Source organism: Vigna radiata, chromosome 1 (assembly GCF_000741045.1).
Source record: "Vigna radiata var. radiata cultivar VC1973A chromosome 1, Vradiata_ver6, whole genome shotgun sequence".
Taxonomy (NCBI): domain Eukaryota; kingdom Viridiplantae; phylum Streptophyta; class Magnoliopsida; order Fabales; family Fabaceae; genus Vigna; species Vigna radiata.
Genome location: NC_028351.1, coordinates 17,424,816 through 17,436,859, shown reverse-complemented (window position 1 = coordinate 17,436,859; position 12,044 = coordinate 17,424,816). Strand labels below are relative to the sequence as shown.

Here is a 12,044-nt window from a genome sequence, read left to right as displayed (position 1 = left end):
ATTCGGCCAATTATTTGACATTCTTCTGTTATTCAGTCTCACCTTTGATTAGACCGTCTGATCACTTATTTAAATTCTTGATACACAGTTTCTCGTTTTGGTTAGACCGTTCGGTCACTATTAATTCAATCTTTGGTATTTAGTCCTGTTCATTGCCGGACCATCCGGTCAAACCTTCTTGTCTTACTCAATCTCTTATTCTATATTTGATTCACCTGGTCCTTTTCTTAACATCCCTACAGTTTGGAAGTGATAATGAACCTTGATTGAATTTGGCTGAGTAAGGGAATTCCACTGGAGGAATGTCTCATGAATTGGTGATGATTAGTAAAGTATGAACGTGGGAATGACTCTGGTGTCGTCTTGATCCTGATATTCCGTGAGGACACTTTCTCATATAGAGAGAGGTTACTCATGCTTGGGAATGACAGGAGGTCCGCGGTCATAAGGTTGGATGATCGTTGTAGGACTAACCTCGGGTGGTAGCTGATAAGTAAAGGCAGCTACTACACCACACCGGGTGCTAGGGACGACCGAGCTACAGGTTCATACAGTTCGGACAGTGTCTTAGTGGTCGGTCAAGATTAAAGGTATGTAGTATGCATGTATAAAAATGATGTATGAATTGTTGATTGGTTTGAGTTTGTATGTTCTCTTGTATGATGAAATTGATTAATTAAATTTATATAAGCTTACCCTTATCTGTGTGGTCCTTGTCTATGTTGCCGTTCGGTATCCGACCGTTCGATTATTCTCTTCATTGCAATGATCATCCTTTTGGGATATGAGCAGAGGATACCTTGGAAGCTACTTTGGAAGACACTCTGGAGAATGCTGTGCAGGCTGAGCAACCCGTGGAGTCCGTGCCTGAAAGTTATGCAGGACCGTCCGATCCTTAGTATAGTTGTTTTCATTGCCTTGTATTTTGTAAAAGCGTTCAGTATAGGAAACCTTTTGATGTTGGCCGTTAGGTCAACGAACTGCAATCAAGACCGTTCGGTCTATTTTGTAAATGCTGTATTCAATATTACTGATTTTACAGTTTTAAATTCCAAGTATATTTCATACTTCTATGCTTATTCACTATTATACTCCTTTATTGTTCATGTTAACTCATAAAATAAATTATAGCTTTAGTAATATTTATTGGGATGTTACACCACAAACCATTCATATGTAATTAATGATTTAGAAGACGTCATAAAAAACCAATTCAAACATAAATTATAAAAATTAGGTTGATATTAAACATCTAAAAATGAATTTCATAACAAAGTAAATGAAACTTGGACACTAAAATGATATTAATCCGTTATATTATTACTAAAATCGTATTTAAATTTTTATTAAAAAAATAAAAAAGTACATCAATATATATAAAGTTTCACCTTACCGTTGCAACCACATTTCTCTTCTGTCCTTATTCTGATCCGTGAACCTACCTCACACAGGGTTTTCAGATTGCGAAATAGATGATGAGACTGTTCGATGCCCACTGTCACCTGCAGGACCCCAGAATTTTCAGCAAGGCACAGCAGATCATAAAAACCACACAAGACACAGGCGTTGTGTACTTTGTCGTTAATGGGGTCTGTGAACAGGATTGGCACTCTGTGAAGCACATGGCCGAAACATTCCCTTGCGTCATACCTTGCTTTGGACTCCATCCATGGTGAAGTCCAATTGTTTGTGTTTTTGTTTCTGGGTTAGTTCAATTAGGATTCTGTTTATGGGTTTTAGGTCTAATGTTATGAGGTTACAGGTATGTGAACGAACGAAGTCCCAGTTGGTTCAAAACGTTGAGAGAGTATTTTGATTCTACACCATCTGCTGCAATTGGAGAGGTAATTGTATGGTTCTATGACAAAAGGGGTGCATGGAAACTGAAACAGAACCTCTCCCCCTTTTTTATTAGTTTTTTCTATCAGTAGGAATTGAATTTATGTGGGAGCTCATGTTCAACCAGGTTATAAATATATTATTATAATAATAATAATAATACTGACAGAATTGTTTATAGAAAAAATATTTATCTTCTACTTTTAGAAAAATTGTAAGCATCACTTTCCTACTATACTATTGCTGATTATCACTTCTAATTTGTTTTACTTTTATTCTAAATTGAGTCTACATAGATCTCTCTATCCATTAAACTCCACCTCCTTTTAACACCCTTGAGCATGTTTCCCCAATTGAACCAACCAACTATGATCATCAACCAACTACAGGATACCAAGCTCAATATGAGCACAGCTTATCATTCGGAGTTAGATCGGCAAACCGAGGCTCTAACTAGAACTTTGGAAATCTAATTAAGGCGTTTCAGGTCTGAACAACCAAAAACATGGTCTAATTTTATTCCGTGGGTGGAATACTGTGTTCATGCTGTGTTGTTGTCCTAAATCAATTTTAAGAAATACATTGAGCGAATTGGATTGTGTGAATTATGTTCTTCTGGTTTCTTCTATCAAGAAACCTAACAGAGAATTAAAAATGATGTATGTTGGGACTAAAAGGGTTTGATATATTTAGTTTTAGTTCTTGTAAAGATTTAATACCTTGTCAATCACTATATTTTGACACAAACAGGTTTCTAAGGGAGAAGTACTAAACAACGTTACTTTTGATAACTAAGGAGACTAAAAAGGTATTTTAATTGTTGTAGACACTAAAACAGAATTTCAAGATATTTTGATGGATAAGAAGCATTTTATCATTGATTATTTGATGTTTGAGACTTGACCTTTTAATTGGTTCATCCCATGTGCTTTTTCTTTTCATGTTTCCTGCTAGAAGTTTTGCCATTTTTTTCTCTGATTTTCTTTGACTATTGATTTTGTGAACCCTCTAGTCTTAAAATATACTGGAACACTGATGTCTCAAACAGTAATGTCATATTTTGAAAGTAAAGAGACTATATTAGTTTAAGATGCAGAACAGGACAAGCATCATAGGTAGAGGAAGACCAAGATAGATTATAAGTGATGAAGTTAAGAAGGATTTAATGGTTCATAATTTTTTTATAGATATTGAATATAGTGAAAAACTAGGTATAAGATTAATCTCTCTTGTGTAGAAAAAACATATATGATAATATATTTATAATAAAGAAAATATGGACTAAGCCCATAATACAAATGATAGGAAAGAAATAATAACATATAAACTAAAGATAAAAGATAAGATATCTAAGATATCTAACATTCTCCCTTAAACTGGTGCATATAAATCATATGTACCGAGCTTATTATAAATATAATCAATTCTTGGTCCTTGTTAACTGATCACTTGAGTTAATGAACTCAGTTTTGATATCTCTAGATACAATCTTCTCTCGAATGAAATGACAGTCAATCTCAATGTGTTTGGTCCTCTCATAAAAGACATGATTATAACTAATATGAAGAGCAACCTAATTGTCATATATAAGGGTCACTTGAGTGACATCTCCAAACTGTATCTCTCTAAGCAATTGCTTAAGCCAAAAAAGTTTACAAGTGGCTGAGGTCATAGCTTTATATTCTGCTTCTGCACTAGATCTTGCTACAACATTTTGTTTCTTGCTCTTCTAAGAGATCAAGTTACCACCAAAGGAGAAACAATATTTGGAAGTAGATCTTCTATCAGAAGGAGATCTTATCCAATGAGCATCTGAGTAACAAACAAATTTTGTATGGTTATTGGAACCATATAACAAACCTTTCTAGGAGATCCTTTAATGTACTTTAATATACGGATGAATGCACTCTAACAATCTTCATATGGGGAATTGAGAAATTGGCTCACCACACTGACTACAAAGGAAATGTCAGGACAACTATCTATAAATAATTCAATTTTCCAACTAATCTTCTATGCTGCTCAGGATCTGAAATAGGCTCCCCTTGATTTGGTAAGAGTTTGGTATTAGGATCATGGGTGTGTCAACAGGTTTTGAATTCATCAACCTAGTTTCCTCCAAATTATCCAATGCATACTTGCTTTGAGATATAACAATAACATCGTTGGATTGTGGTATCTCAATACCTAAGAAGTAATTTGAGTTTGCCAAGATCTTTGGTTTGAAAATGGTGGCAAAAGTGTTGTTTCATTTGGGAGATGTCATGGTGGTAACTACGTGTAAGATCAATGTCATCAATATATACTATGAAATAGACATATCCAACACCCGAATGACAGTAAAAGATTGAATGATCTGGCTCACTTTGAGTCATACCAAATTGTTGAATCACACTGCTAAATTTGCCAAACCAGGCCCTAAGAGACTGTTTCAAGCCATATAAAGATTTCTGAAGACGACATTCAAATCCAAACGACTCCCCCTGAATAATAAACCCTAGAGGTTGTTTCATATAAATCTCTTCATGCAAATCTCCATTGAGGAAAACATATTTGAAATGTAGTTGATAAATATGCCATTGTTGAGGAGCAGCCATAGCTATAAATAAACGGACAAAAGCCATATTTGCTATTGGAGAAAAAGTATCATTAAAATCCAATCCAAAAATTTGTGTGTAACCTATGGCCATAAGACGAGCTTTGTGGCGATCAATAGTACAATTGGGACCAACTTTGATATCAAAAACCCACCTGCAACCAATAACAAATTTCTAGATGGTAATGGGACAAGCTCCCAAGTTCCACTATTCTGATGAGCACTTTGTTCATCTAGCATGGCCTGGCACCAACAAGGATGAACTTAGACACCACCAACAGATTTAGGAATGGAAATAGAAGAAATATACAAAAGGCAAGTATAAAAAGGTGAAGATAATCTATAGTAACTCAAAGTAGTATATTGTGGAGAAGGATTACGGGTAGAACGTATACCTTTACGAAGAGCAATTGGAAGGTCAGACTCACTTGTTGAAGCTAGAGGAGACAGAGTTTGCACTTGAATTGAGTCACTTAGTGGTTGTTGGGAACAATGTCTTTGATTATAAACTTGAAGTGTAGGTGAAAGAGGAGAATTTGATGGTGGACTAGATAGAAGATATTGTTAAAATCAATATCAACAATATCTACCAATATCAAACAATAGAAAAAGCCTACGTTTCCCTAATTAACATAAAAGGCAATATATCTAACAAGTATATTTGTAACAACCTTGGTACATATGACATATAGTTCCATCTTGAGGGGAAGTGTTAAAATTTAATCAACTATAGATTTATGGGAAATTAACCGTTCATAATCTAGGAAATTAAGATGATTGATTCCTAATTATTAGGTGTTTTTATTATAATTAATTTTGTATTACTTTATAAATACATACTATGTGGTCTACATTAGACATACAATACATTCAGAATATATACAACTTTATAGCTTTAATGTTTATTTATAGATATGCATGTTCAACCATTTTTAATAAATTTATGGAGAAAATTGCTTTACTCTTGTTTTCATTGATCTTTAAGTTACCATTTGATGTTATTGAGCTTTTGACTTTTCCTCAGATTGGCGTGGACAAAGGATCACATGGAAGGAAAATTGACTTTTCTGAGCAGGTTTAAGGGTGTCATTTTAATTTTTGCCTATATGTGTATTTTTCTGTTAATTTTGAAGCTCTAATAACTTCCGGAGGAGCAATAAGTATATATGTGTATCTGTAATTCTGCATGTAACTAATGTGTTTTAAATATGGGGTCGTAGGTGTGTATGTTAGGTTACTTTATGACGATAACCTAATCTATACTCTCTTCTCACCTCAACAGTCGATTAACAGAAGATAAATGTATGTATATGTATTTTATTAACTCTGGAAAGTATGAAAAACAAAATTACAAGTAAGTATCCCAAGGAAGCCTCCCTTGCTCCACTGGCAAGAATGCCGAGTCTTTACCCAAAAGAAATAACCTAATGAACAGAATTACAGGAAAGCTATTTATAATTTCTCATACCCGCGCCCTTTCCTACAAGAGAAAACAGTCAGCTTTATACCGTTCGGTATTAGTGATTTGATACCGGCTCTTAACTCCCTCTTCCCTTGCAATCACCGTTCGGTCCTTAACTTCCTCTTCCCTTGCAACCACTATTTGGTCCTTAACTCCCTCTTTCCTTGCAACCACTATTCGGTCCTTAACTCCCTCTCTCCTTGCAACTACCGTTCGGCCCTTAACTCCCTCTTCCCTTGAAATCACCGTTCAGCCCGTAACTCCCTCTTCTCTTGCAACCACTATTCAGCCCTTAACTTTCCCTTGCCTTACTGTTCGGTATTAAGTTAATTTCCTTCTCTTTTAATCCTAACAATGTACGAGAGAATTGAGAGAAAAGAGACTTTAAATGATATTCTCTCGTGTATCGTATTGTAGTACAATATGATGCTGTTGTTCATGAAACCTAATTCAGTAAGCCTCGTTTGTAGTAATAATAACTAATGCGGAGGCATATAGGCATTCACATATCTGCATTAATTTTCAAGAAACCCGAGTTTGTGTTGTGTTGTTTTATCTAGGAATCTTAATGGTGGGTGCCATTTTTGTTAATATCCGAGGCTTTTCTGTCTAAAGGACGAAGTAATTTTCAACAGACTATGAAGCATGGTGTTTAAGTTTCAAAATGGATCAAACTACAATTAACTTTTAATTATATATTTTGGAGTCATTATCAAAATTTGTGGTTTGTAAGGGTGCTTACTTGGTTCTACTGTCCTTCAAGTTAAGAATGTCATTTGATTTATCAAATAGAGTTGTAGCCTTCAAGAAATTGTGGAAACGTGGGGCTACTGAAAAGAAAATAACATTAAAATCTAACTTAGGAAACACATTGATCAATCACGTCTAGGATGGAAGATGTCCTTTTCTGCAGAAGAATGTTGCTAGATTGTTGGCTGCTAATGCATTGGGACATCTGTGCAGGTTGAAGTATTGAGGCAACAGCTTGAACTTGCAAAAGAGTTGAACAAGCCAGCATCTATTCATTGTGTTCGTGCTTTCGGTGATCTTTTTGAGCTAATGAAGTATGAATATCTGTTCTTCTTTCTTTAGGTTCAATTGCTTTTGTTAAACTATAGGAAAGAGAGAAAGATTGATCAAGGACCTTGTTTCCAAGAGATCACAAATACTTTATTTATATTAAGAAAAAGACATTAATATAATAAATAGAAGAGATTTGATATTCTCTAAGAATAAAAATATGATATAGGAATAAATAAAACAATTCTTAGTAGTACATATGTAATCTAGATATTCTTGATTATATAGGATTTGCTCCTTATTTCTATAATTATAATACTCCCCTCAAGCTGGATATATGTTCCAGCTTGCTACAAATATAATTGACTTTTGGTCCCTAGGGACTTAGTGAATATGTGAGCCAACTATTCACTATAGTTGACAAATTTAGTGGTGTTGTCTCCATCTTTTGACTCTAGTTTTTTTCTTTTGAAATAACAATCCACCTTTATATGTTCGGTTCTCTCATGAAAGATAGGGTTAGAGGTAATGTGTAATGTTGTCTAGGTGTCACATAAGGTGCATTGGAGACCTTTCTTCAAATTGGAGCTCTTTGAGGAGTTATTTTAGCACATGAGCTCATAAGTGACGAATGTCATTCTTTTTATTCTATCTTTACACTTGATCTTTCCACAACATTTTGTTTCTTACCTTTTCTTAATATTAGTTTACTTGCAACAAGACACAATAACCTAAAGTGGAGCATCTAGCATTTGGGGACCTTGCCTAGTTAGTGTTAGAATACCCAACAATTTGAGTATTTCCTTAACCTTTGCTAGGAGCCTACTTAATATACTGTATGATCCTTATGACTTCATCCTAATAGCCTTGACAAGAAGAGTTTAAAAATTAGTTTACTATTCTCACTGCAAAGGTGATGTCAAAACCAGTCACATTGAAATAATTTAGCCTACTAACTAACCTTTGTCGTATTGCCTAGGACCAAAATACAATTCTCTGTGGTCAGGCACTAGTTTTTGACATTTGAGTCCATCGGTTTGTCCACATCCATGTTTCTTTCAGAATGTTGACAACATACTTTCTCTAGGATATGACCAGACCATTCTTGGATTTGTAACCTCTATACCAAGGAAATATCTAAGTTTCCAAGATCTTTCGTTTGAAACTTTTGAGGAAGATATTGTTTTAGTCGCACTATATTGTCCTTATCATTACTTGTGATAACAATGTCATCTACATATACAATGATCGTTTGAGAGAATGGAAATTGTTGAATATAGTGAAATATAGGTATAGGGTTATTCCCTCTTGTGTGTAAAATACACATAGGGTAATATATTTCTAATGAAGAATAATACAGGAAAATATGGCAAATACACATAAATATGGTAAATAGAAGATATTGTTAGAGATTGTGACTAACAATATCTAACACTCCCCCAAGGTGGTGCGTATAACTCATGTATCAAGCTTGTTACAAATATAATCAATTCTAGGTCCTCGTAAAGACTTGGTGAAAATATCTGCTAACTGATCTCTTGAGTTAACAAACTTGATTTTGATGTCTTTTGGAATAATCTTTTCTCGAATAAAATGATAGTCAATCTCAATGTGCTTGGTCTTTTATGAAAGACAAGATTAGAGATAATTTGAAGAGTAACCTGGTTATCACATATAAATGTCATTGAGTGACATCTCTAAATTGCAACTCCATAAGTAATTGTTTAACCTAAACAAGTTCACAAGTGGCTGAGACCATAACTCTATATTCTCCTTTTGCACTAGATCTTGTGATAACACTTTGTCTCTTGCTCTTCCAAGAGATCAAGTTGCCTTCAATAGAATCAGATTATCAGACAATAGATCTTCTATTAGAAGCAGATCTTGCCTTGTCAGTATCTAAATAACATATAACATTAGCATGGTTATTGTGATCATATAACAAACTTTTCAAAGAGCTTCTTTAACGTGCTTTAATACACGGATGGAGAATTGAGAAATTAACTAACCACATTGACTTAAAGGAAATGTTAGGACGAGTAAGAGTAAGATAGTTTAATTTTTCAACTAATCTTATGTAGTTCTTAGAATCTAAGAGAGGCTCCCCCTATTAGGTAGGAGTTTGGTATTGGGATACATGAGTGTGTCAACAGATTTTGACTTCATCAACCTAGTTTTCTCTAAACCATCCAATGCATATTTTATTTGAGATATAACAATATCATTATTTGATTGCGGTAACTCAATCCCCAAGAAATATCTAATCTAGAAGACTCCCCCGAGCAATAAAACCTTGAGGTTGCCCCATGTAACTTTCTTCCCGTCAATCTCCATTAAGAATAGTATTTTTGACATTCAGTTGGTAAAGAGACTATTGTTGAAGCAGTCATGACTATGAATAAGTGAATAGAAACCATCTTTGTGAGAAAAAGTATTACCATAGTTCAAATAAAACTTTGTATCTAACCTTTGGCCACAAGATGGGTTTTGAGACTGTCAATAATACTATTATGACCAACTTTGATAGGAAAAACCCACTAGCAACCAATAAAAGATTTCCCAACTAGAATGGGACAAGCTCCCAAGTTCAACTATTCTAAAGGACACTAAATTCCATGCTAGCCGTTTGGATCTGCACTTAAGTCCAACAACTTTTCGTGTTATATAAGAAGATATTATAAAATAATACAATATTAGAAAAATATAAAAAATATTTAAAATATACAATATGATAATTAATAATTATTATACTTTATTAAAAGAATATTAAAAAGTTATTTATAATATCATATAAAATTAAATTATTATATTATTTATAGATATTTTAATATTTTTTAATTTGAAGTAAACTCTTACATAGTATGATTTGAGTTTACTATATGAGTTTAAGTAAACTCTATTTGACAACCTTTGTCTCTGGGTACATTTTGGGAGAAATTTTATAATTCATTGTATGAGTAAATCGAGGAACATATATAAACATACATGTAAACATATCATACAAAGCATTACATAGCGATAGGCCAAACCCCTATACAATATATATCTATAATATGCCATTGGGAAAATGGAAAGATAATTGATACTGAGGTACAACCCTATATATATAGACTTAGTGCTCAGTAGGGTAGGGTCAGTTATAACTCTCCCAAAGTGACTGTTAAAACTGAACAGTAAATTGTCATAATGAGGGTCAATTAAAACAGTCTAATAGTAACTGTTGTAACTGACTAACAAAAAACGTTGTTACAAATAAGAGTATTTTCCTACACTTAGGAGTTAGCATATTTCTTCATATTATCATATGATTTGTTTCCATAATTAGCCTAGTCAGGATTATGATCAATAATATCAGTTCAGTGTTACATTTTCTTTTATCTCTTTTCATCCCTCAAGATCCCAAGCTATGCAATTTCAACAAGTTATGTTTATAATTTGGCCAATTTTTTTATCATGGTTTGATACTTATATTCTCATTATCTTAAACATCAATTCAACGGAATGCCATTGTGAAGTGGCATCTTTGAATTTTTTGTCTCCAAAATTTCAATATTTCCAGGTCTATGGGGCCTTTTCCTGCTGGGGTTATTCTTCATTCTTACCTAGGTTCTGCAGAGATGGTTCCTGAATTTTCCAAACTTGGTGCTTATTTTTCCTTCTCTGGGTTCCTTATGTCGCTAAAAGCAAATAAAGCAAAGAAAATGCTGAAGATGGTGATTTTCATCATTTCTGATATACGATTAATGTTGACTATAATTTGTACTGAATTTTGAAAACAGTGACATTCTTATTTTCTATTCTATTTAGGTCCCTTTTGATAGGATTTTGTTGGAGACAGATGCACCTGATGCACTACCAATGTCAAACATAGATTCTCTTCATTTTGTTGAAGGAGATACTTCTCTCACTGAAGAGTTTCTTCATGCTTCAACTTCTGTTTCTTCCCTCGGTAACTCATCTCATGTCTCTGCAAATGCGTCGAAGTTGCCAAAGGATATGCTCAATCATCCGGCAAATATTCATAATGTAAGAACCTCAAGTAACTGTCACCTTGTGTTTTTAGTTATATGATTCCTATGGAGATTTATATGTTACTATTTTTAATTAAAGATCACTAAAATTTCGTAGTCTGAGCTTACTATAAGAGGAAAGCAACAATAAATTTTTCTGGTAATTTAGAATGCATGGATAAAGTACGGACCTCCCTTGTTACTTTCAAATTCTATCTCAATTATATTATGTTATGCATATTACCGAGGTTAATTTTAACTTTGATTAAATAACAACAAAAAGATTTCTTAAAGGATTGTATCTTAGTTTTCTATTACATGTACGAGGGTTTCTTTTCTCACATTGCGTTAGTAAAATGACGGACCTCAAACTAAATGAGCAGGGACATTTGCTATCAGTGTGAAGAAATATCAACAGTAATAAAGTACTGGATCTTAAGTATTGTAGAATGCATATAATGAATGTTCTTATGTTTACTGGGACCTGTTTTGCTAGATTTAGATTTTTCAATTCATTATACTCCCAGGTACTTGATTACGTTGCATCTATGCTAGAAATTACGAAAGAAGAACTTGCTGAATTAAGCTACCAGAATGCAGTCCGGTTATTATCCTACGAGGGTTCCAAAGTACTTCTAAAGTAGACAAAACACAGGTTCTTGTAAGAAACAATTCTTATCTTGTAAAGTTTTAGCTTTAGGAAGTTCCCAACTAGATTTCATCAAAGTACGAGCTCAGATAGATTACAGCCACAATTTGCTAACGTGTATGATATATACGCTGTATGCCTGCCGGAGTTTATTACATTCAATATATCTAAATTCAAGGTTCCAAGTTTTGAAATAATTTTACTATTTCGAATCATAAAAGCTATTAACTATGTATGACTTAAGCAGTGAGATGTTAAGTATCATAGATAATTATCATTCTTTCTCTCCTAAAGTGTTTGTGAAATTTCAATGCGTCATCAAGAAATTTAGGATACACGAATGCTGTTTAAATTAGTCTTCAACTATGTTAGCTTGCAATCAAACTTTCCAAGAACGAATTTGCAATTTATTTATATTAGTTTTTTATACTGTAAATGTGCTTGTAAGATTCCAGCAGGAACTTTAAT

The 12,044-nt window shown here is 33.6% G+C and overlaps 1 protein-coding gene across 3 annotated transcripts; it reads left to right on the top strand.

Moving 5' to 3' along the window:
- The first annotated feature begins 1,399 nt into the window (after positions 1-1,399).
- Positions 1,400-11,788, top strand: LOC106771601 (uncharacterized metal-dependent hydrolase YabD). Of its 3 annotated transcripts, none has more exons than XM_022785770.1 (7): positions 1,400-1,672; positions 1,763-1,844; positions 5,460-5,510; positions 6,861-6,961; positions 10,477-10,630; positions 10,725-10,943; positions 11,483-11,788. In XM_022785770.1, the coding sequence occupies exons 1-7, from the start codon at positions 1,473-1,475 to the stop codon at positions 11,510-11,512; spliced, it is 837 nt and encodes a 278-aa protein (XP_022641491.1). In that variant the 5' UTR covers positions 1,400-1,472; the 3' UTR covers positions 11,513-11,788. The 3 variants fall into 3 exon arrangements, with proteins under 3 accessions (XP_022641491.1, XP_014513087.1, XP_014513094.1); XM_014657601.2 differs by having other exon boundaries at positions 11,455-11,787; XM_014657608.2 differs by lacking the exons at positions 1,400-1,672; positions 1,763-1,844 and adding an exon at positions 2,616-2,647 and having other exon boundaries at positions 11,455-11,788.
- The last annotated feature ends 256 nt before the right edge of the window (positions 11,789-12,044 follow it).